Raw genomic sequence first — 25,754 nt, 5'->3', positions numbered from 1 at the left:
CTTGATGAACTTTATAACGTTCTTTTCTAGTCAGCTTTTCTACAGTTTTGAGATTTTGATGAAATTAGGTAGAGATAGCCGGGACAGCTATTTTTCTTTCTTTTCTTTTCTGATTTTTCTTTTATATATATATATATTTTTTAAGAGAAATATAGTAAGATTTGACAAGAGATCCTTTGAAACAGATTTTCTTTTGATTTACTTTTTTAGTTTTGCCTGCTTGTGTATCAGATTTGGCTTCTACACAGGTCACATCACTGCAATCCTTTTCTAATTAAAAATGAGATATCCTGAAGATTAAGGATTTGGGAACATTCAAGTACTCCTTTCCAAGTGACACATTCTGAAACACAAGCTGTTCTTATATAGAAATCAGTAGCACAGTTGTTGTCATTTTAAATTATCTAAATAATTACAAATATGAGACTTGTTTGTATTGTACTGATACTGTTTTATTAATAAATGCATGATAAATAAAAAGAAAAATACTCATATCCTAAATTAAACCAGAGTAACTTTAATGCCCATCTTGCGTAGCTCACTGACAACATCCAGCTTCCACAGTGAGAGGCCATAAAGTGCTAAGCAGCCCCTATGGGTGACTAGCCTGAGCACCCTCTTCCATTTCATTGCTGACAACATATACAACTTCCCGAAACAGCTGCAAGATGCTACTTTTTCCTCACCTTTTACTGCTGTATCAGTAAAATGTGGGCATCAACCATCTGCAAAACTTTACCCAATACAGATGACCTAACTGAGACAGCCATTCTTATGGTGATCTGGCTTTTCCAACAGTCATTGGATTGTATTTTAGACTCACTATGGGCAAATGGCTGATGGATGCTGAACATTAGCAGAAATCTGAGGTGAAAAGGTCACTTTCTTCAAGCTGAGTGGTTGCTACATGGCAAGGTCCTCAGAAAGAGGGCTTAACATCTGAGTCAAACCACGCTCCTCCAAATTGCCAACCCTGTGGCAAGAAACTTTCCCCAAGCCTTTCTTGGAAACCTTCCATGCTAATCTGCACAAACTGAAAGAAATCTTTCCTTTGTTGGAGGATAAAAGTGATTCATTCACTGCATAATTTAATGGTCTGAAGAATCAGGTGGTGGAGACAGAAAGGCATGTAGAGGTAATTGAGTCCGAAATCATTGATCTAGAGAAAATGGAACCAGAGCATAAATCCATTGCCAACTGTAATTAAATCTTCTGCTCACAGATGGGATAGAACAAATGGAAAAACAGGTACAAGACAATGTTATCTGAGCTCTGAGCTGCCCAATTGAAGACTAAGATGGAAGAAATGTCTCCTGCAGGGATCTGGATACTGACCCTTGCTGAACTTCCAGAGACATTGAAAATAGGGGACATCCAGAATGATTTCCTCTGAAATAATGGGATTGATAGAAAGCAAACAGTTGGTATTTTTGCAACTAGATTGAGGCAAACTATTCACACTAAATAATATTCTCCCTGAAAAGTAGCCTCCCTATTTTTGGATATTAATTTGCACACAAATTGTCAAGAAACACATCATTATTTCTACGCATTTAATGTTGCTATAAATTACCTACAAGTATGCATGGATCTACAGACCTGGCATGAATGATGATGAAAAATGTTGCACAAAAATAAATAAATTAATTAAATATTATATGAGGAGAAGTGAGATATAGGCTACTTCTACCTCTTCAGATGGGACGAATAATTGAAGAATTGTTGCTTTGTGCAGGGTTGCTGCACCTTATGCACAACCATCATTTAATGAATTTAGCAATCTGGTTAAATATATCAGCAACTAACAGGTGAAATATAATCAGTGCATCAATCAAATTATGTATTAAGCATTTGAACAAAAAGAGCAAAAAACTAGGAGCTTCAAAATTGTGTCAAGTTATAAAATACAGCATATGCAAGAAAAGAGTTTCCTTACTGTATTCTTCAGGGCAGACCAGCTATCTAACACATGGGATTGCTCAGCAGTAGGTTAATAACTTGGAAAACTGTGATACTGGCTTAGATCATGCATGTTGTGTTAAACAAACCTCCTGCTCAACAAATGAGTTCCCATGTGGTGTCTCTTGACCCTTCTAATTGGCATAACAAGTCTATTATTTCATCAAATGTCTGGTGTTACTTTCATGGTCCTTCAACACATTTAAACTAGTGGCAGCTTTGTCTTTAAAAGAGCCTTCATGATTGCATCAAAAAGATTTAAAAAGTGGCTTTAATATGGTGAAGAACACAGTCCCTCTAAACTATTCCTTGAAGACTTCCCCAAATCAGAGAAAATATAATTCTGTTTCTTGAAAGAGAACAAGTCTAAGGGGCTCTGGAGTGCAAACGTATTGACTGTATACACCTCAGTAAACAATATATTGAACTGCAGGACTGGAAACCACCATAAAGGTAGAAAAAAGACCAACATTTATAATAGAAAGATAGTAATCTTACCATAAAAGCAAAAGTTCTGTGCAACAGGCAAGTGGAAAAAATATACTACAAGCATAAATAACACTAATTAAAAGTTTGCTAGAGAGTAACATCACTTTGGGAAAGAATGCAGTATCACTGAAGACAGAAGACAAGCGGGAAAATCGAAGAAATTAGGGTATTTAAAGATTTTTAATCAGGAAATTGGTTGGCATGATTTCATCAATACTGCCTGGGTAAAACAGAGTTTACATGATCTACACTGATAATAGAAATACTAGTTGGTTTTCTGAGGTTTTCTTGTTCTTTTTTTTTCTCCTTTCAAATTACTGAAGCAGGCTTTAAAAGATTAGAAGCAAATATTGATTTATTCTCTGCGAATGTCACCTATCCATAGAGAAACTTTACTCCTCAGTAAGGAAACTCCGAACTCCTTGCTATCTTGTCATGAAACATTACTGCCCTAATATTCTTGATTGCTGCATTAAATAGTTGTGGTCATTGTCTAATTAATGTATATATATCTGTTGAAATAGTTACAAAGAGCTTTTTCATTCACCTACTGTTGCCTTAAAAACTGGTGTTTTAAACTTAAAAACTACTGGTGTTAAAAACAAAGTTTAAAGTTTCATAATTGGCTGAAAGTCAATACTTCATTTTTCCCCCACTGGAGCACAAGAGTTCTTTATTGAAAACATAATAGATAGTAAGGATGACTTCTTTGTTTAGTAGAGTGCAATACAGTGGCAAATTGAAGGGCTGTTCAAACATATCACATTCAGGGAGGCTAACAGCCAAGTGACACTGTGTGTGCTAGTGAAGTAGATGGGAATGATGTTTTATCCTGCCACTGGGGACATGGGATCCAAATGATAATTCTTGGACTCAATTCTATGTCAAAGTATTAGTATGTCAATAAATTTATTGTAGTTTTAGTTTCCATTGTTGCACTACTATGGCATCTTTGTTTGAAGTATTAAGATAACAGAGATGAAATGGTCCAGTTCCCACAGGTAAAAAAATAGGAAAATTACTACAAGGACAAAGTTATTACGTATAACTTTGTATACATATATACATATATGCTTATACATATATATACACACACATTATTATGATCATGTCAGTTTAAATTTCAGATTTTTGATGAGCCTTTTACATGTTATCCATAAAAATGAACTCAAAACACTACTGAAAACTGCCAGTAAATCCGTGAATTTTGCACTAGTAGCTATCAAATCTGTGATGCACTGTAATACCTTGCAGGCAGGGAACCTGAAGAACACAGCATGTACATAAGTTTATTTTTAAGCAAGAAATGTGGATATATTGGTTTGTAGGATAAGTAGCATGGTTTAGGAGACAAAGCTTCCCTGGACAGCTCTGCCTGCCAGGGTATTAGGTAAGGCATTTAAACTTTGCAACTTCATGTACTTTCCCACCTTTCATCTGGTTTGTCTGTTTGGATAACAGGTCATAAGAGACAAGGCTCTCTAGTACAACTCCTGTATAAAGAGAAGCTCAAGAGTGATTCATTATATTACTCTGACACTGCTATTTATGAAACAACACTGCACATGGCCAAAATACAGCTTAGGATGATTATGAAGAGACAGTCAGGGAACCCCTCCTCTGTTGAAAGAGCACCTTGCTGATGCTGTCATGTTGGCACACGTAGTGCATTTTAACCACATCAGTGTGTGGTACAACTGCCCATACATATGTCCTACCACTGTGGTGTAACTGTATAGGTAGAGGTTTTTGCTATAAAATATGCCTAAATTTTTGGTGGTCTGCTTCTGTTTTAGCTGTTCAGACTGCTTCTGTACCATCAGCACTCTGTCAGCTCAATCCCCACAAAAACCTTTTCAAAATGGTTTCTGAAGATGTTGAACAGAGCTTTCAGCATAGATACCCATGGGAAGTCTCTGAGTTCTCTCAGTTCTAAAAAAAAAATGCTTTTTTATTCCTACCCTTTAACTTATTTAATTCATCTTTCAAAGTATCTTCAGTATCAACCTATTAGAGACTAGAATCTAAAAAATATTTGTCTAGATCTGTCTCCAAAAGTTTTTAAGTCTGAAAATACACATACATTGACCTGATAATCCTTATCCATTTGCTTATCTTCACTGAAAAACTCAGAAGATTCAACATGTATAACATTTTTTAACAAAAAGAGCTCAGTTCTTCCCCAATATCACATTATTTATCTTTGTTATAATTTCAATTCATTTCCTTCATATGGAAATCAGATGTACTGGCCTATTCCTGCCAAATTCAGTCAAGGAGCCCTTTTAAAATATTTGGTTATTCTCCCATCTTCCATTCCTCTGATTCCAGGATTACACATCACATAGTTCATCAATTCTGTATTTTAGTTCCCTCAAGACTCCTGGGCATCTGCCCGTGATCCCATCTTCTGATTCTTTTTTTTTTTTTTTTTCCCCTAAAACTTTTCCAAACATTTCACATTCAAAAATGAGCCCACAGACATATCTTCTAGACACACTTATGCAATGCTTGATTTGTAATCAACATTCCTTCAATATAAATCAGGTTTTCCATACGCTAAAGAGAATTGAAAAATCATGAATATAATTAAGCCATAATTTCTCATGCTAGCTAAGTATGAGGGAAAAATCTCTGAAAGCTGAAAAACAGATCTACATAGGCAGCTGTTTCATCACTTAGCTTATCATGTTCACCTGATGAAAGGACTATTCGCAGTGTTCCACATGCCTTAATTATGTGACTGCCAATTTTTTTCTTGGACTCCAAATGATCCACACATTTCGTTTCCAAATAGGTGTTTTCACATGCTGCGGAGTGGTAGGTGACATTTGATTGCAAAAGCAAAACATTCAAGTATCACACTAAGGTTTGATGGCATAAGAATTAATAATTGGCAATCCAACTTTCTACTTTATCATATAAGCAAGTTGAAAGTTGAAGTAAACTCTAATTTTTGCATCTTAAAGGAAGAAGGTTTTTACAAAGGTTCAAATATCTTCAAGAGTAAGAGCTATTTTCTGAGACAACATGCTACATACTAGGAGTTTTCTATGATGTATTCTTATAGAAAAAAATCTGGGACCAATCTATTTTATTTCACAGCTGTGAATACTCTACAGAAGTGTACATGAAATAAACTATTTGCAGTAGCTCTTTTTAAGAAACCATTCTTTCTTACAGTTAGACATTTAGGATTGACAGAAAATGAATATTCTTCTAAACACCTTATTTTAAATCAGAACAGACTCTTAGACTTAATAATAGCAACAATGATAACAAACAATAGTGTTGCTAGTAATAGAATATATTTCTAAATGTCAGTAATGGTATTTAAAAAATAAATAAATAAGGCTAGCAATGTACTGTAAATATGTGCTCTGAGGAAAATTAGCGTGCAGCTGCCAGACAATCTTAATGAAGGATTTCATTGTTCAATTATGAAATCACTGTGTTTGATTGTACACATACACTCCAGATCTGATGCAGATCACTTACACCTAGCTGTAGAGCAGTTTCTATATGGTCATTCTTCCCTAATTATGATAAAAGCATGGTTAGGGTAGAACAGAAAACATTGATTTCTATGATTTTCTAGACCATGTAGTTATGTAATGACACACCCATGGCCCATTTTCAAATGAACAAGCACAAAGTGTCACTGACAGAATCTTCCTTTGTATTATCTTCTGATGTTCCAAATATTTGTCCTCTCATGGAAATTTTCATTAGGACCTATGAACTTATATACGAACAGGCCTCCTACCTTTAGCAGGTAAGCTTGGCAGTCACTGGCGTAATCATACTCCAGGCCATCAAAGGTATAATAATGTCGATCTCCATAAATCGTGCATACAGCAGGACAGGGGTAACTAGTGCAATTGAATACCCCTCTCCGACAAACACTGTAAAGAAAAGTAGCAATCAGTATCTTCTTTTTTAGGCCTTGAAGTGCAGAGCTGTTCTATAGATTGCCTTTGAAGTTCTTAGTGACGGTGGAAAAGGATGTTTTGCCAGCAGCACACAGATACAGCATGTATTCACAATCAATGAATGGAAAATCTCAAACATTTTACAACTTAGGCAAATATTTCCATAACTGCCTTGAGTATAGCTAAGACTGTGCGAGCGTATACTAAGAGAACATATTCATTAAAAAACAATGTATTTTTTCTTAAGAAATATTGATAATTTTTATGAGATGTAAACTACATACATTCAGTGCAGAAGACATCTTGTTGCTACCTGTAAGATTTCAGGGTATTTGACAACTATGGAACAAGCTTAAGGAGTAAATGTTCATACTTGGATGGATTACTTTCCCTGCCAGCTACATTCAGAGAGTGGCTTAAATTTGTTCGAAGATAGGAGTACAGAAAATACTGACAGCCTTTAGTTGTGCATGTATGAATCTATAAGCTCAATCAATTTGCCAATGATGTTTAAAAACTGTTAGGTCAAGCTTTTTTTTTTTTTTTTTTTTTTTTTTTTAATAATCCTATAGGTACTGAAGTAAAGATAGATAAAGATGGATATTTTGGCTACTAAACTATAACGGATGAAAAACTCTTTTGTGTTAATGTGAGTCAGGTGCTTCAGAAAAGATACCAGGAACTATCCCATTTTCTGATATTAATGTTGTTTTTTTAATTTCCTTTCTCTTTTTTTATTGCCCATTTCCTTTCCTTATGGTCTCACGTGCTGAATGTCAAACTCACACTGCAATCTATCCAGCTCCCAAGAAGGAGGCAGTTTATCATTGTCACATACTTAATTTCCCCTTTTTGTTCCTGGTTCTCTTTCCTGATATTCTATTTTCAAAGATGTGTGTAATCAAACATTTGATCTTGATGACTTTTTAACTGAAGTTACAAAAAAAAGAAACTGAAAAACTGAAGTTATCTGCTGCTTCCTTTTCAGACGAGAAGCTCTCACACACAAGTTTTTCTACTTTTCCAAGACTTTGATTGAGCTTAATAAAAGATATTTCATCCAACTGTCTTTAACAAGCATAAACACTTTTTGATTTTCAACGTGCTCAACACATTTTCTATGTCATTTTCACTGTGTGACTAGAGAAGTATGCAAAATATATGCCACTCACCAGGTATAACAAGGCGTAGATATCACTTCTCCTGATAGAAATTCCCTATCTTTCCAGGTGCATGGACAGCTGTCAGGAATATAACACTTCCCTCTATGCTCAGCCATCCTTTAAAATAAAAGAATTACTAAGATAAAAAAAAAAAAGTAAATTGATAAGTACATCAATACAGTTCAGTGAGCAAACTTAATAGTCTTTCTATGACATCTTGCAAACATTAATGAATTTTTGTGTTAAAATATAATTATTTCTGTAACACTAATGCTCTCAAAAGCTAACTCCTTAGTTGAGGCAGAAGGAGTAGGAAGAGATGTCAAGGTGGAAGGTTGAGGTGGCAGGAGATCTCTGGAAATCATCTGATCCAAACCCTCTTCTCAGGCAGGGACACCTAAAGTCTGTTGCCTGGGACCACATCCAGCCAGCTTTTGAAGATTTCCAAAGAGGGAGACTTAAACAGCTGTGCTTGAAATCTGTTCATCACTAGTGTTTAGTCATCTGCAAACATTACAAGTTTCTGGAACGTGATTTCTAACAGTCTCATTACACTGTGATTTGTGCACAATCAGTGTACTGTCAGGGGACTGTGGACTACCATCCAGTGAAATAAAATCAAATACTGATTAAAAATGGTTACCACTCCACTTGAGATCAAATTGAAGCAATTTGTACAGCATATTTGGTTCTTCAAATGTGAAAGTGCACACATTAGGTATGGCGGGGGGGGGGGGGGGGGGGGGAAGGAAAGGAAAATTTGAGTGATAGTAGATATTCTTAGCTATCTTATTTTGATTTGACCCCTACAGAGCTCAGTAGACTGTTTCTGAGCAACAAATCCAAGTATGTGAGTAGAGAGAACAAAAACTTCGGCTAAGTTCAAAAGAGCAGAGAGATTATGAAGGAGAGGAGTGCAGGATCTATCCTATACCCCTTCCCTTCTCCCTGCCCCATCAATACCATAAGCCTGACTAGAAATCTAGGTGAGACAATTACCTGCATAGTAAGCTGGAACACAGATTATTTACTTTATGGTTTTATGTCATGTTTGTTTCTATGTTCATATGATCTACATAGTGTGCAAGTGCTAGGGGTCACCACCTGCCCAGACAGCCCAAAATAACAGTTAATAAGACTATTTGAGCAAGCTGGGTATCTCGTGAGATACAGGAATCATGGTATCAGGATGGAGAAACAGTGGGACTTGAACTGAGAAAGCATTAAAGCATGGAGCCTCATGCTGATAAGGAGAAAAGGACTCTCAGAGAGATGAAAGCATGCTGGCCTTTTAAATATGACTCTATTTTCAAAAATTTATAGAACAATAGTTCCAAAATTAGAGCCAAACTGTGGAAATACGTATTTAACTGCCAAAGCTTACCCAGGGGGGCAAATGCAGCCACTGGCACAGGGTGGTGAGGGGACACAGGAGAAGTTCATGGCAAGGTTTGCACAGGAGATCCCACAATTCACACCTGCTGCTGGTAATCCAGGCACAGGAGATCTGCAGTCATAGTAGATTTTTCCTTCAGGGCATATGTGAACTTCAAATGTAAAATGCAGGTTAAATGAGATCAGATGGTCTTTCCCGCCCCGCTGACTGTTTTCTACTTAAGTTCACAGTCTTTTTAATACACATTTTGCATCACGTATAGTATTTATAAGAATGCATTCCAAGTAAAAGTCTACAGCTTAATCTGTATTACAGAAGTATATAATTATTACCTGTTTCAGTTAAAAAAAAAAAAAAAAGCTTGATATTAAACATCTGGATCAATGCACCCTGGATTGGATACACAAACCATTCATAAAGATTAAGTCATCATACTCCAGGTAGACAGGATCTTTAGAAGTGGCATAGTTTACAGTGTACTGAAATCCCTTCTGAATGCCCTAGAAATTCATTAAAAATTTGTTAAAAATCAAGGTCCTAAAATTGACTAATTATGGATGTCAAGCCTAAGTATAGGTATTCCCAAGAGAAATCCTGACCTACACCTCACATGTAAAAAGATAAGTGGCAATGTTTCACAAGTTTTAAACACACACAAAAAGACTTGTGCTTCTAATCTCCTATTTTAGATATGCTGTGGAATTGTCCCTCAAAATTATTATAGTATGAGGAAACAAAATATTATTCAGCATCAAAAACCTTATCTGCGCAACTGTTAGACAAGAAAAGACCATGAGTTACCTGTGTTTTCTGAAGTAGCTTCAATACATTTCACTGTTCCATTCAAGCACTGGCTGGTTAAAAGAAAAGCAAACCCATCATTATTCTAGGGGAAAATGTATATACTCACCACATTAAAAAACATAATAGATTTTAACCCAATTTGAAATGATTAAAATCTGAAATCTGTCCAGCATTTTGATGGTACTTTTAAATGCTTGTATGTAAGGAGGGCCCAGACTCAGAGTTTAGGTACTACTTAATTGCCTAAGTTTCATGAAAACAGAAAAGAAGCTGGGTATTTGAGCTTCTCTGGATACTTAGGGACAGCTGGATCAGAACGCTGACTGTGTAACACAAAACCGTATCTCTCTTGGTGAATACAGAAGGATACAGCATGTAAATTGTGTGTTGCAGAGAAGGCAGAATGCACAGCTTTATTATTTTGCTGATAAAATGCAGAATTGCAGAAAGACACATTAGACAATAGACTTAATCCACTTAATTTCTCATTAAAAGAAAAATACAGAGCATAGGAATGGTAGAAAATGAAGATCCTACGCTAATCTCTTCAGCTGAATGACTATAATGCTGCAGCTGTAACAATGATATATTATATACTACTATATTTTATATATTACAAGACTCAGCAAGAGCTAGCCTTGACACCTGGGTCGCAGATATGTTTCTAAATAGCAGATCAAGAGTATTCCTTGTAAAGTGAACACATTTGACTGGGAAACCTAGGAGGTTTCTCCACTTCTCTTACTGAGGTCAGGATTCCATCACAAATTAATAATACAAAAGGACACAAACATAGATCTCTGCAAGTCTTTGTTTGAAAGATTTCCTAAAATAGAATCACACTGTTTATTCCTTGGAAACCAGTCTAATTTTGCTAGCATAATGTGCCCAAGTCTATGAACAGCACTGCAACCTTGATGTATTTATTTTGAGATACTCTTTAGTTCCTGGCTGACAGAATCTTCCTGGTATTCTCTTTTTAAAATAAGCAAGTATGCAATACAATTTATGCTAAGCCACCTATTACTAAGTGTGTAATAGAAGTAATATCTTGTTACAACATATCTTCATTCTATGTGAAAAAAATCTCAAGGCTCTTGAGATCTCAAGAAAGGTGTTACTCAAGAAACGTTACTCAAAAGAGATGTTGAGCAGCATACACAAAAGATAAAACCCTTGGATAATCAAACCTACCAGGAACCTGTTGGCAAGGGGAGGATTTCTCCAGGCTGTAGGACTTTGCCCTTGTAATGACAATGACAGGCAGATCTGCCAAAAGAATATTCATGCATATAGATACAAAAGTAAAATGAAATGTGATTTAAGGGCAATCAATTTATGAAGCTGTTATGATAAGAAAACCTAAGCCAGCCTCTTTAAAGTCCCCTCTAACATAACTATTCTATTCCCTTTTAATTTGTATTTATATTTACAACGTACTTCTAATATTCTAGCTGTACTGAAGTCAGTTGTAATATTGCCATCATCTGCAATAAAGACAGATTTTTCCTCAATCTCTGCTATTTTTGTACATTACAGTCTTAAAGATAGATTTTCTTCCCAGATATGGGAGTAGTATGGCAACATTTAGTTTCTGTTCAAAGTAATGGGAAAGAGGAATTATTATAGCAAAATCCATTACCCTCGTTCTTGATAAGAGCTGAATGCAATAGAGTAGTAACAGAACTCCCAAAAAGTCATCCAACAATATGGGATTACCTGTTTACCTCATACTTTTCAATTATTTGAAGCAGATTTTATTCCTACAGCATAAACTTTACTGATCTTTCCAAAATATGTTACAATTAACAGCAATAACTGAATAATCTTGAAATTTATATAAATACTGATTCTAGTTTTTACTCAGTAGCTACTTACAGTAATAAGATATAAACTGTAGGTACAAAATTACAGAGACTATTTCATTTCATTGACCATTTCCATCCATTTAACTGAAGGTTTTTGCACTGTGAGACAGAAAAAACACTCCCAGCCACTTTCTCCATAATATCCATGACTTTATGGATTGGTACTGCATATACCCCTTCTCATTTTTTCTTAAGTGCTAAAGGCAAGCTTTTTAGGTGAAAATTCTTTCCAAGTTTTTAAAACATTCATCACCTTTCTTACAGCAGTGTGACATATCTTCTCTGATGGGCAGTCTACATATTGAGGGAAATAGCAGAAAAACTATTTTCAGCCTTGCTGGAAAGAGAAAGATGTGCCTATACATATATTCTATTTTCGAATGACTCACATTGACACACAAAAGTTGACCGACTCTTCAAAGTATTTCCCATCAGGACAATTACAGCCTTCCGCACAGTCATCACCACAGATATTTGCCATAGAAAGTGAAGCACAGGAGTGTTTACAAAAAGAAGAGCACTGATGATAAAGCATACCACTGTGACACATCGCAGCTGGAGAAAAGAGAGAGGGAGAGAGAAGAGCGAACAGCATATTCTTAAAACATGAAAAATAAAAAAAACAAGACAATATATTGTAGGAGATCAAAGCAGCAATGCAAAATGATCTTTTGCTGTTCTGGAATGAGTTAAAATACGTGACAAAAATCTACTGTTCTATTCATTTCTAAAATTAGAAATGTTCGGAATGGCCTTATGTTAGAAAAAATCCTTAGCTGGATGTAGGCAGTGTCTATTTTCTTTTCCTGCATAAATGTGTGAGTGGTGTGTGTTTATTTATCACCTAATTCAGACTTTCACGAGAGGAGAAATTGTCCAGTTAAAATTAAGGCATTACCCTATAATCTAGAAATTCCCTGTTTTAATCCCTGCTGTGCCACAGATATGCTATATCCTGTTTGTCATATCCCTGGACCACTCTGCTCTGCCTCCCCAGAAAGCCCCTTCCACCCTGTCTCACCTTCCCTTATGCAACAGCCTTGATTCTGTTGCCCCATGATGCTGTTAGCACTAGCTATAGCCATGCTGACCACTGTAGCCTAATATGGGCTTCCATATGAGTGAGAGCCTCAAGGTTAGAAATGTAAGCTCCTTCTGTAGCCAACAGAAAGGGACAGGCACCTCTGTCAGGCAGCTCAGGGTCTCCAACTCGGATGCCTAACATAAAGGCTACCAGCATTCTCCTCTGAGTGTGTCATTCACCCTTAGCACAACTCTAGCTTCCACAAAAAAGACATCAATGGCTGTATTTTGGAAGCCAAAGACAGCTCTAACATTTTACATGTTTTTAAAAGAGTCTCCATTCCGGAGACATTACTCACCACAGTAAGAAATATGAGATCTGAAGTCCACAGCAATGCCATGCTTGCCACAGACGTAAGCATAGTGTGCAAGAGAGTTACACATACAGCTGCTGCCACATTTGCAGGCATCAAAGCGACATAGTTGGTAGTACAATCCTGGACTGATGTAGGCATGACAGGGAGCAAAGACTTCTTCATTGATAATATCACAGTGAGATGCATATCCAACTAAGAGAAGGTGACATTGTTTTAGACAGATCCACGTTAATACAGCAATTACTCGAATAGCACAGACATAAACACAAATATAATTGACTAGTTGTGCAGTAAGAATTTCTTGAAAGTTTTATAGTTTAAAACTGCTATTGTAAGCAACCCACTCAAAAACAAACTCTATTTAAAATAAAAATAACAAAAACAACAAAAAAAGTTTTGCCTTCCTATAGTAATACGGGAAACATAAATGGAAAAATAATATATTTCAAAACAGTTGGAAAAGTCCTCCAAAGCTTGGAATATTGTTTCTTCCTAGTTACTGTTTCATCTAGCTTTGAAATCAGTAATGGCCATATTATTACTGGTATGCCAACTCAGCAAGCATTACAAACTGGAGCTCAGGGGTGTGCAAGCCCCAAGCAGGCCATAAGGCCTTCTAGTACCAACAGACCTTCCTTCTACCACTGAAGCGTACTCCCACCACACTGATGGAATATCTCAGGGACACTGTAGTGTGAATCATATTTGAGCCAATTTTGCTGCTAAAAAGTGTCTCTAGCCCTCCCCATATCTCTTCATTTCCACATATACATGCTGACTCAAGGGTTTCAGGAGTCTATCAGTAAACAAGATCCAAGGAGTAAACATGACTTGATTGAAAAATAGCCTGACAAAATAAGTGAAAAAACAAAGATTTATTTTCTAGTTTCGTGAGGTTCAGATCACAACAGGCCTGAAATCTTGATTGTTCTGGCTCAGCGCAGGTGGTACCATGCAACAGCACCACATAGCCAAGGAATGTTTTTTCAAGAATCACAGGAAAATGAAGGGTAGAAGAGACCCCAGAAGGCCATCTAGCTTATTCTCCTGCTCTAAGCAGCTTACATATATGTCAAACTCCATCATCACTGAGGAAACACAAATCTGAAGGAAAGTCATGAAGTATCTTGGAGAGAGCTGACTTGGCTGAGATGTACTGCTTTAGAAGATAGCCAATGCTGAAGACAAAAAAAGCCTTATAATGGGCCAGATTCTTAAAGGTTTACAGTTATTCTGGGCTCACTCTCACAGGCTCTAAGCATGGCCAAATCCCACATCCTTATTTCTGAAACATTAAAATTCTGCCAGAATTGGCAACCAATCTCTGCTCATTGTCTTCATTAACTGAAAAGAATAGCAATGCAGAGAAAGGGAGACAGTGAAAGTTGAAAACAAAACTTGGGCATGTCAACAAGCCAAAACAACAAAAAAAAAACCTTAGTGAAGAATTTGAACGAATCTGCAGATCTTATTGTTCGCCTTGGTTTATGTGTAAGAGCATAGATGGTGGACAAAGAAGCATTAAAATAAAGTTTAGATAATCACAGAGAAGACAGAGACAGGACTTTTGATCTGAACACTGGCTAGGAGAGACTTTGTCCCATGTACTTTCTTTGTCAGTCAGGATATATGCAGCAAAAATAGTATTCAGTCCTCTTAGCTGGAAGAATTTGCAAGACTACAGTGTTCTGCTTAACATTCTTTACATATTCTCAACAGCAAAATGTAAGACTTGAGGCCATCATGCAAAGCATTAAATGTTCACCTAAATTATTTTAGTTTCTACACCGAATGACTGGGAACAAAATTGTCTTTACTAAGATATAAGAAGAAAATAAAGAGCATGCATATAAATCTAAAGTTAAAATACAAGCATATATTAATTAATGACTAGTACTAGAGAAACTAATTCACAGAGAAAAAAAAATCCCATAAGAAAATTATGCAAATAATTCCATATGAAAACATACTATTTTGCTGATTAATGTTGCAGGGATCGACTACAGGAACATTGATAGGCACAGAACAAGCTGAGGAAACCTTCCATGCATTGGCATGAAGTTGCGGTGTCCCTTCTATCATCCCTGCTGGAGAACTGAAAAGGAAAATATCAACACTGAAAACATCCTGCTGACCATATGGACTACACATGTGAGGACACAGGTAAATCAAAGAGCCTTAGATGCATAAATAAACTGAAAACTCAACATGTCACAATAATTCTGTCTGTGAGATACAAAAGTACAGAAGGCATGTGAAGCTTTTTCCTCAATATTTTATTCATGTAAAAATACTCTTAACACTCAAAGTCTGTGATCCCTTACACTTAATGCAATTAACAAAATCAGTTTGAGGAGGCATTATGAGAGAACAATTTGGCCTTTGTTCAGTGGACTGTAAAAATTTGATGTGTTAGCTTATTTTAGTATTCTAGAAGGGGTCTGTTTACAGTTTGATGCTATTTTTCACTAAACATTTAAAAATTATTTATTATTGCTAGAAAAGTTTCATGATATAATACCTTGAAGAACTTTGGAGGAAATGAAGCCAAAGAACAAGGAAAGTGTACCCTTCTAATTAAACTATTCCTGTGTTCAAGAATTACATTTTTCCACTAACTCAATTAGGAAAGGATGTTACTACCATTCTCATCCATTCCTTTTTCAGTGCTCATTTATTTGCTCTGATTGCACGAGGGAGGAAAAAGGGTGCATTCGAAGAATACTGTGATCCCATAGTCAATACATTATTTTTTTGGAATGTCTTAGAATGACTCATCAGAACTTAGGAGTTTCACATTTAAGTGGGTAAAGCTTTTAACTAAGAGATTCTATATTGATTAGTTTAATAATGAACAAACTGATGAAATGAAAATATCAGGTTAAACAGACTTTTCACTTGTTATTAAACACAGTTTAAATATACTGTATGCAGCTTACAGAAAATCATCTCTTAAATTCCCATTGTAAGTTCCACATAGTCCCAACGTTCTTCTCTTCCAGTTGATGTCAACTTGAACATAGATTCTCTCTCCATCTTTTGCAAACAGTATCTTCAAACCAAAAGTAGTTTTCAGTTGAACAAACAAAGAAGATATATTCTGAATTTCAATAGCTCCTGCAAATAGCAAAAGAAAAGCAGTCATTGAAACTCCCAGATTCTATCAATTTATCCCTTAAATTAAACAGATTTTGAAAACTCAAAAATAAAATGACAAATTGTGCACAGCCTCACCTGTAGCCAAATTACCACACACACTTTCCATCTAAGATTATAAGACCACAGATCTTTTTCATTACCAACACAAATCAGGTATTGCAACTACTGTCAACAAAAAACAAGTCTCACAATTCTGTACCTGTGAGTTATCCAGAGGCCACTTACATTTTTTCTCTTTCCATTTTACAAAAAAATAACACACGCAACAGTGTGCCTCTAGCAATGAGAAGACACAATAAGATACAACTTGTTTCTTAGCCACCAGTGATGTTAAAAGATTAATAAACAGATGTCTGTAAAGTTCATTGCAATCTTCAGATAGAAGGTTCTCTCTTACTGCTATCAATATGACATCAGTATATCTCCCTCCCTAGATTGTATGTGAACTAAGGCTCTCACTAATTCCCAGCTTTCCTTCCCAACAAATACACGATGAAAGGAAACGGAAATTTCACAGTCACAGCATTCTTTTGCTACACATTGTTGGTCTACTTGCAGCTGCAGACTTTAATCAGGTCTGTCTTCACTCTCAACCCCTACGCACATACAGACACACAAACAGTGAAGATAAAATGCTCATGTGAGCTTCAAAACATTATAACCTGATAAGGCGTAACAGATAAACCCATTATCAAGAACACAACACCAAAATATTTGTCACATATTATATTAGTTGTAGACTCTGAAGAGACGATATCAATAGGGACTGATTCAAAAGATATAAAATGAAATTACCAGAAGAAGTATGAAGCAGAACTTTCAATATAACCAAAAGCAAAACTGAGCTGTGAAACTCTGCTTTAGGAAGCTGTGAATACCAAAAGCAAAACTATGTCTAGAAAGATCCAATGAAGAAAGAAACTAGCTGCAGTCACAAACTCGGGGTTCCCTAAGCTCCAGATTGCCACGGTCTCATAAAGGAACAGTGAAATAGTACTTTTCTATTACAGAAAAGACTAAAAATCCTGTGAGAATCTATTTCAATAATCACTAGAGAGAGATGAGATACTGCTATACCATTTCCACCTTCAGTGCTTGATTTTGTAGCTTCCTTTCAAGGTATATTTCTTATTAGCCTTATAAAAATTGGAAGTAACCTTCCTGAAATCATAAGTCAACACTGAAAGTGGCATAGACCCTTTGACCGCGTGGATTCTATTCCATGTCATTTATTACAAAAAGCATCAGTTAAGTTTGATCTTAACATCAATATCAAGATGTTTTTCAACCTCTTCACCTCTGTTTTTTCTTCCTTCCTCACCCCTAAATAGAGGAAAAACAGATGAGTGGAATTCCTAAGTACTTAGCAAGATAAGAAATGCAAAGAAAGAAAAGTGTAATAAGGGACTCTTTCACCAGCTGAAATAATAATTTCACAAGACAGATATAATTAAAATGCTTTGGAGCATATAAAAAAAAGAAAGGCAAACCCTACTAAGACTCTACTCCATGTATTTTCTTACCATTAATGTTTAAACCTTGGTTAGGACCGGTTTGGACTTGACCGTATCTTGTGAGAGTTACTTGTTTGCTCACATCATCTTCAAGAACTAGTGTTATAGACTCAATGCAGGCATGGTCAAAGTTCTAAGCAGAAAGAAATTTCACCATAAGAAAGATCACAAAGACAATAGTAGCATGGAAAGCAAAAGCAAACAAATAGGAAAGAAAACAGTTGTATAGAAAGGAAATGCTGTCATCAGGTAAATCAAGCGTAAACCACTACTCAAAACATTAAACTGAGTATCCAAAATTAAATATAAAAAAGAAAAATACTGCTTATGAATATAGAAGCAAGGTGAATTCATTTTAGCTATTACAGCAGTCTAGTAGTAAGCAGGTAGAAATCTCCAAGTATTGATACTGGGTTCCCAAAGTCAGAGCCCAAATGTAGCAATAAAGTAGAAAGGAACTATTGCACACTTGAAACGTAGTTCATCTCTGACTGCAGACAAAAGAATATAATTTATCCAGAAATACTCTACAATGATTTGTAAACCTGTGACTATCAAAAAAAGGTGACATGAAAACAAACATCCATCATTTTAAAGTTCTGTCCAGGCAAAATCTATGAACCTAGATAAAGGACAAGAGCTGAAACATAACCAACTGATGTCAAGCATCTTAAATTCTTCTGGGTCTCTGTGTTTTTACACGGAAACTTTTCAAAGTGCCTAGAGCTGTAACTAGAGGTCACTTCTAGCAGCATCACTGTCTCTCAGTGACTACAAAACCAACTCTATCATTCTTGAGGTTATCTGAAATGCAAAAAATACGAGTCTCATCACCTATGAGGAAGAAGAGACATAAAGAAAAGCAGGGGTACAGAGGTACCAACACATGGACTGCTGTGAGGCACAGTCTGAGCCCATTCTCACAGCCTAGTTACCTAAAAACATTATAAGTCCTGCATGGAAGCACTTTTAATAAACACCTCTATTCATAACACCTGTTATTGAATACTTGCCAAAATACTTTCAAACAAATATGCATGGTTGTTAGCCTCCTTAAAAATTTTCTAAAAGGCATTGTTACAACAAATTAAATATGCTAGAACATAACAAATACACATCTAAAACTATGAAAAAATCTCTTGCTTGTGTATTAAGTCTGTCCAGTGCTGCCACCAAAAGCTTTTCTAAAGCTTGAGACACCTGCATACAGTACCATGTTTTTATTAATAATCTGGATGAAGGGATTCCTTCATCCCCTTAGTAAGTTCGCAGATGACACCAAACTGGAAGGAAGTGTTGATCTAATTGAGGGTATGAAGGCCCTACAGAGGAATTTGTATGGGCTGGATCAACGGACTGAGGCCAATTGTATGATGTCCAACAAGACCAAGCACTTGGTCCCACACTTCAATCACAGTAAGCCCATGGAATGCTACAGGCTTGGGGCAGAGCAGCTGGAAAACTGTACAGTGGAAAAAGATCTGGGTGTCATGGTCAACAGCTGGCTGAACAAGAGCCAGCAGTGTGCCCATGTGTCCAAGAAGGCTGATGTCACTGTGGCTTGTATCAGAACTAGTGTAGCCAGCAGGACTGGGGAAATCTATGGATTGTCCCCATGTATGAAGAGAGAGATTCACTGGTGAAGCTGCACCTCAAATACTATGTTTAGTTTCGAGCCCCTCACTACAAGAAAGACATTGAGGTCTAAGATGGATAATGAAGTTGGTGAAGGGTCTGGAGCACAAGTTCTTATGAGGAGTGGCTGAGGGAACTGGGATTATTTTGTCTGGAGGAGGCTCAGGGGAGACTGTAGTGCTCTCTACAGCCATCTGAAAGGAGGCTGGAGGTTGGTCTCTTCTCCGAGGTTACTAGTGACAGAAACAACAAAAAAAGGAACAAAAGGTAGCGGTCTAAAGTTGCATCAGAGGAGGTTCGGGTTGGATATTAAGAAAAGTTTCTTCTCAGAAAGAGTAGTCAAACACTGGAACAGGCTGCCTAGGGACTGATGAACTCACTGTCTCTAGATGTGTTCAAGAAACATGTACATGAGGCACTTAGGACCTGGTGGTGATGGCTTGACAGTTTCCAACCTTAATGATTCTATAATTGTATGACTGTAGATATATTTATGTACTCATTTAATACGCAGAGATGAATCTCATTTAATACGCAGAGATGAATAACTCTTTAGACTTAATTCTTCTAAGGTTGCAACAGATTTTATAAAGGACAATAAAACAGCAATACAACCACTTTAAAAAAAAAACCTGTCACAAGGTTTCAATTCACAATATTCTTCTGTTAACATAACCTGATAATCTACCTATGCAAAAATATCTGAAATGCATATATACTTTTGTAATGGATGTTCAATGAAAGCATGACTTACGTGTCCACAAGGTGTTTTCTGTAAAGTGACTGTGAATTTGTTCTTTCCGGTGCCTTTTACTAAAATGTACTGGCAAATCCCAAGAAAAGTAAAATGACGCCCATCAAATGTTGTGAAATGGGAGTTACCTGTGACGGAGCACTCAGCTTGAGAGAAAAAAGTTAAATACGAATGTTCACTTAATGTATTGTTGTTCTGTAAATGAGAAATATAATACAACAAAAAATAATAATTCTCCCCTTAGAGCATTAATTTTTTTTTAACTGTTATAGCATTTGAAATTGAAATACGTTATATACACATCTTTCCATTGTATGCCATCTCATTTTGCACACACGCATGTGTAGCTTTGATACTATCTAGGCTGAGTCACTGATTCCCTAGAATAAACGGAAAAGCTTTCTCTGTGTTACAGCTCTGAAGCTTCCTGTTATCTTCCTCATAATTTTTTGGCATGGCTAGGTGTGAAAGAGAGAGCCAGCTTCTTTCTCCTTCCTGGTACTATGGTACTGCTTGTTGCTGCAGGCTTGAACATGTGGGTTGTCCCAAATTCCAGGTAAGCAGATACCCATTGTCTGTCCTCAGGGTGCCTCTACATTCTTGTTTCAGTTCTGATCAGGAGACCACTGTTGAAGTAAGTCTCCAGCAGATCTCCACTTACTGCATTTTGGTTCAGTTTGTCAGGTCACACCAGAGCACGTAAGCTAGATTCCTTTTGGCTGCAACTCCATATAAATTCTCTTTCACAAGTTTCATGGTACGATTTTTTTTAAGGTACAGAACTGTCAAGGAGGTTTCACTACCTGATGATTTATGTTTGTCTCAGTAACTCATTACAGAGATGTGTAATCTTTAAATAGAAAGATCCAGACATGAACTATTGTTACAAGGGTGAAAACGGAGCACTCTGAGGAACAGAATGATGCTCTTCTTATTCTCTGCATTATAGCTGCATCTAGAAGTGAGGAGAATCTTATCCATGGCCCACTGCACAGACAGTGCAGCAGCTGTTTGTGGAATTAGATACATGTCCCAAAACACATAGAGTATAAGTAGAAGGTAGAATAAAATGTGTGAATGTAATACACTGCGTTAGGAAAACAAATAGGAAAAAGTAAGGCAAGTACAATCAGGCAGTTAACAGTTTTTCCTCAGCTGTCCCACTGCTACTGGACATTCGTGTGCTAAATCTTTCTTCTTAAAATAGCATCCCAAATGCTTGGATTACATTTGAGTCTGTTGTCTTTGGAAAAGTTTATCCCTTGTGTTTACTGAGGAGAGAAAAGAAATCATGAAATACAGATACCTGGACAATCATGATCAGTACAGTTCCAAATGCCACCAATACAAACACTAAAAAGAAAAATCACAAAAAACAGAAATTCAGTGTTCCAACATTTGTCAAAATAGAAGCTATGAAATAAGTAATAGATCTTGAATTCACTGTTTCTGTAGAACTGTGTATTTTGGTGATACACAAAGCCCAGACCATAAAGCATAAATACTATTTTTTGAAATTTGAGCATGACTATGATGTTAAACTAACTATAGGAAACTGTCACAGATAGAGGAAACACATACATGAGGCTTTCACATACCAATTACTACACTCTTGTTCAATTTTTGAGCCTACGGGGAAGGCAGTTCCATGATAAATACAAGGACAATTTGACACGGAGATACAAGTTCCATTTTCCATAATGAGACCTATTGGGGGGGAAGTTAACACATGAGATAAAAAAAAAAAAAAAGTTAATAGGCTCAGTATTCCTGTTGTTGCCCCATCTTACTCAAACATTCAAATCTGTCAGAAGGTGATTGGGGACCAGCAGTTTTCATTCTGAAAGGCTGCTTTATGAAAAGTGTTTGTGTAAAGTATGTAAAACTCTACAGACCCAAAATCAAAAAGGTTTTGATATCATACAATATCTAGCCCTTCCATAATCAGACTGTTCATTGATCAGTCCCTAATTTTCATTTAGTACAGATCGCAGGAAGTTTTCTTGAACAGAGTATATGATACATTCTGTTCAAACAAAACCTCATTTGCTTCAGGAATAATTCTAATAAAGTTGATTAAACCTCTGCTATGCCTCATTGTAGACAGCATTAGTGATGGCTCTACATTTTAACTGATATTTTATTCTATGCCATAATATTGTCCGTAAATATTTAAAACACAATAAAAGGCAGAATCACAGAATAGCAAAAATGAAACAACTAAACTATTCATATTTTCTGGCTTTTATCTTTAAGCACAGTTTATTTAGACAACTTTATTACAATGCTGGATATTAACTTTACAAATATTTTTCACATAAAATTAACACTACTTACCATCTGGACAGTAACATCCATCTAAGCAGTGTAGGTTACTGCCAAGACAATCTTTTTCAAAGGTGCAAGTTGGTGGACAACAACTGATACAATCACGGTGTACAAAGCTGTCTTCACACTTCTCAGCTAGAAAAAGAGCACATCACAATTGCAATTTCTTTTTCCATACTGGAGAAGTCTCATCTCACTGAATAAATAGTTGTGCAACACTTCTGGTGTAAGTGATTACCCAGATTAGGTACAATGGATTGTTTGGAGAGGCTATAACTGATGAACTGCAGTGAATCTCTCATCAGTATTTAAGTCTGTTTATCAAATTTTTCTATCACCTCTCCACTACAAGTTATAACTCCTGTAACAGGGGAACGTGATCATATCTCAATTAGTTCAAAGTTCTGTGCATGTGACTGAACCACAATTGATAGGCAGCAGCGATGACGAGAAGGAGCCGCATTCCCTTTATTGATTCTGTTATAAAGCTGGTAGAGGCTGAAAGGTCAGCTGGAGACAGTGATGACATCAGATCTCCATAGATGTTTTCTCTTCCTTATGGAGTATGATCAACATACATGAAGTTTCAAGTAATCTGCACAAACATGAATTTTGTATGTATCTACACGAAATCGCAATGGAATTAAAATAGTCCTCAAGCAAGTAATTGACTTCTTTGTTCTCTGTCAATAAGGAAGCTGGCTGATCTACTTCAGTATAAGGTTTGAGTCCTATAGCGACAAATGTTGTTAAGATGGAATTATTTGAAAAGGATATCTGGTGGTGTTTCAAAGGTTACACAGTATGCTTTAATAAAGAGTCTTACTACAAGCAGGAAAATCATCCCTCCAGTCTCGCACAGGGGACCCAGCATGGGAGCATGCTCTAGCATACTCTGTCACTGCTCTGCAGTATGTTTCATCATCATCCACCCTGAAATGATAAAACAAGGGAGTAATCACAAAACATAAATCCCACCTACAAATCAATGCCACAGGAGACTGCTCAGAATATGTCACTCAGCTGACGCTGCTGTCCTAGGGGATGGTGAAAGAAAAACTTAACCTTGTCATGAAGACAGCGGACAGTTCAACAATTGCCCAGAAAGGCAACAATGTAGTTCAATATTACAGGTCAAGAATGCAGTTGAACAATTGCCCAGAGAGGTTGTGGATGCTCCCACGCCGGAGGTGTTCAAGGCCAGGCTGCATGGGCCTTTGAGCAACATGATCTAGTAGGAGGTGCCCCTGCCAGGAGGTTGCAACTACATGATTTTAAAGGTCTTTTGCAACCCAAACCATTCTATGATTCTATGATAATAACAAGATCTATGTCTTCACTCTCTCCTTCCTGCCTGGTATGGAAACTCTCACCTACACTGATACTTGGACCAAATGTCCCTTATCAAGTTCAAGTTTCTAATTCAAACTCAGTCCTCGAATTTAGTTGAGGAGAACCCTGTTGGTAGACTTCTGATCTTGTTGCTTGGCATCAGAAGCATTATCTATCAAATACTGTAGACAAGTTCAGAGAGTTACAGTGCAATCTTGGGCAAAGCCATTATCTCTACATTAATCTATACAGAAGAAACTGGATAATGCATTTCTGCCAGAGTCAAGTAAAGAGATATTCATCAGTATTTAGGTAACCTCAGATTTTATCCAGATGCAAGTTACATAAGGCAAAATACTACCAGTTTTTTACTGTGAAAACCCAACAACTCGTATCACTCTTCATGAAGGACTTGATGCCAAAACGATATAGTCATAATAAGACATTTCTATTATAAGCATGACCAGGGCAGATCAGCTGAGTTTGTCTTTCAGCACAAAAGATCAAGCTTCCAAAATTAGTGGTCTTGAGAACATATTAAATTGTATTTGTATTCTGCTTTCAACACATCTGTTACCAAATCAAACACCACTATATTCTTTGTTACAGTGATCAGAGTTTCTCCCAATTCTCTTTATCTAATCCAATTAAATGGGTCTTAATAGAAAGAATACTTGGCATATAAAATGGCCCCCTTTATAAACTGACACTAAGCCACAAGAAGAGACCTCTTATAAGCAAAATAAGCCCAAATTAATTAGGTTCTCAGACACAGAAACTTCCTTCGAGGTTTTTAACATTCACACAATTCACATTCAGCACACACATGCATTTCAACAAAAATTAAAACCTCCTTAATGCTGTAATACTGGCTCAGTATCACACTTGAAAATTTGCTTCTCATTATACTTCTTTTAGTCCTTAACACCATGACATGAATTAAATATCACATCTTAACATTTGCTTTTTATTATTCTTTTTTTGACTGAGGAAAAGGCACAATCCGTTCCTGAGTTACGTTAAGACTATGCAGAGGCAGCTCAGCTCTTCTCTTAGCAGAATTAATGTACAGAGCATCAACTGCAGAAGAAACACTTAGAGAACTTGCTTACAAACTCAAATTCTTCCATATTCGCTTGATGGCAAAACAGAAAACTCAAAATTCATTAAAAATGAACTAACAAGTTGTAATGGATGCTACTGAGTGATTCTTGCTTTTAGTCTTCTGAACCTTTTTGTGTGCTTTTGATTAAATTGATGATAATCCGAGAAGGTTATAATAGTACCTGGCACAACTCCTGTTATTTATGATAATTGCTTCTTAGTCATAAGACCTTTTTAAAAAGGAAACAATACATTGCTTAGTTTTCTGTTCAATTGCTCTCTGAAGCATCTGTTTACTGTGAATGACTGACAAACAAATAAGAATCTGGGGCTAAGGGAAAAATACTGGTTTACATATAACACCAGCAACTGAGGATGTGCAACTCCCACCAAAACCAGTGAGAGGTTAATTTCTTTTGACATCTCTGAATTTATATAAATAAAAGAGTTTTGAAAAAAATCTATATGTTTGAATGATGATGCTTGCTCTGCTATATTTTTTAGCTGAAAAACAGTCTGACTCTGTCGAGGAAATGTTTCTACTCCTCCAGTATCACTGATATTTCCTCCTAGTATTGTACTAATCTTCGTTTATGTTTAACTCAGAGCTTCCAGATGTAGGTATTTTGTGTATGTGCTTAGCAACTCTATTTTGTCATTAGTGATTTTCTCTCCCACATGTTTATCTAGTCTTTCCTTGAATTCATGTAAATATCTAGCAATCAAATTGTCTCTTAGCTGAGACACAGGTTATGTGTCCTCTAGTTCCACAGTAAAGCACCCACTGAGAGAAACACCATCTCTACCATTTTGAACTTGTTTAGTTCCTACTAGCTTCACTCAGTACTGCTCAGTTCTTGCCTCAGAAAAGTAAGCATTCATTTCATGCATCAAAATAAGTAAACAAGAACTCCATT

The 25,754-nt window shown here is 36.4% G+C and overlaps 1 protein-coding gene across 2 annotated transcripts in view; it reads right to left on the bottom strand.

Moving 5' to 3' along the window:
* OTOGL (otogelin-like) overlaps positions 1 to 25,754 on the bottom strand; it is a 101,144-nt gene that overhangs the window by 52,020 nt on the left and 23,370 nt on the right. For both annotated transcript variants that reach the window (XM_015283301.4, XM_046898971.1), the window contains 15 exons: positions 23,228 to 23,334; positions 22,411 to 22,536; positions 21,672 to 21,780; positions 21,380 to 21,426; positions 20,074 to 20,219; positions 17,694 to 17,817; positions 15,951 to 16,128; positions 14,982 to 15,106; positions 12,994 to 13,203; positions 12,001 to 12,166; positions 10,938 to 11,012; positions 9,741 to 9,793; positions 8,928 to 9,090; positions 7,553 to 7,660; positions 6,215 to 6,353 (listed from right to left, as the gene is read on the bottom strand). In XM_015283301.4, the coding sequence (XP_015138787.2) occupies positions 6,215 to 6,353; positions 7,553 to 7,660; positions 8,928 to 9,090; positions 9,741 to 9,793; positions 10,938 to 11,012; positions 12,001 to 12,166; positions 12,994 to 13,203; positions 14,982 to 15,106; positions 15,951 to 16,128; positions 17,694 to 17,817; positions 20,074 to 20,219; positions 21,380 to 21,426; positions 21,672 to 21,780; positions 22,411 to 22,536; positions 23,228 to 23,334 (1,876 nt within the window). The remainder of the gene's footprint in view (positions 1 to 6,214; positions 6,354 to 7,552; positions 7,661 to 8,927; positions 9,091 to 9,740; positions 9,794 to 10,937; positions 11,013 to 12,000; positions 12,167 to 12,993; positions 13,204 to 14,981; positions 15,107 to 15,950; positions 16,129 to 17,693; positions 17,818 to 20,073; positions 20,220 to 21,379; positions 21,427 to 21,671; positions 21,781 to 22,410; positions 22,537 to 23,227; positions 23,335 to 25,754) is intronic.

Source organism: Gallus gallus, chromosome 1 (assembly GCF_016699485.2).
Source record: "Gallus gallus isolate bGalGal1 chromosome 1, bGalGal1.mat.broiler.GRCg7b, whole genome shotgun sequence".
In the NCBI taxonomy this organism is placed as follows: Eukaryota; Metazoa; Chordata; class Aves; order Galliformes; family Phasianidae; genus Gallus; species Gallus gallus.
Note: the sequence above shows the minus strand (reverse complement) of the source record. Positions and strands in the feature narration are given on the sequence as shown.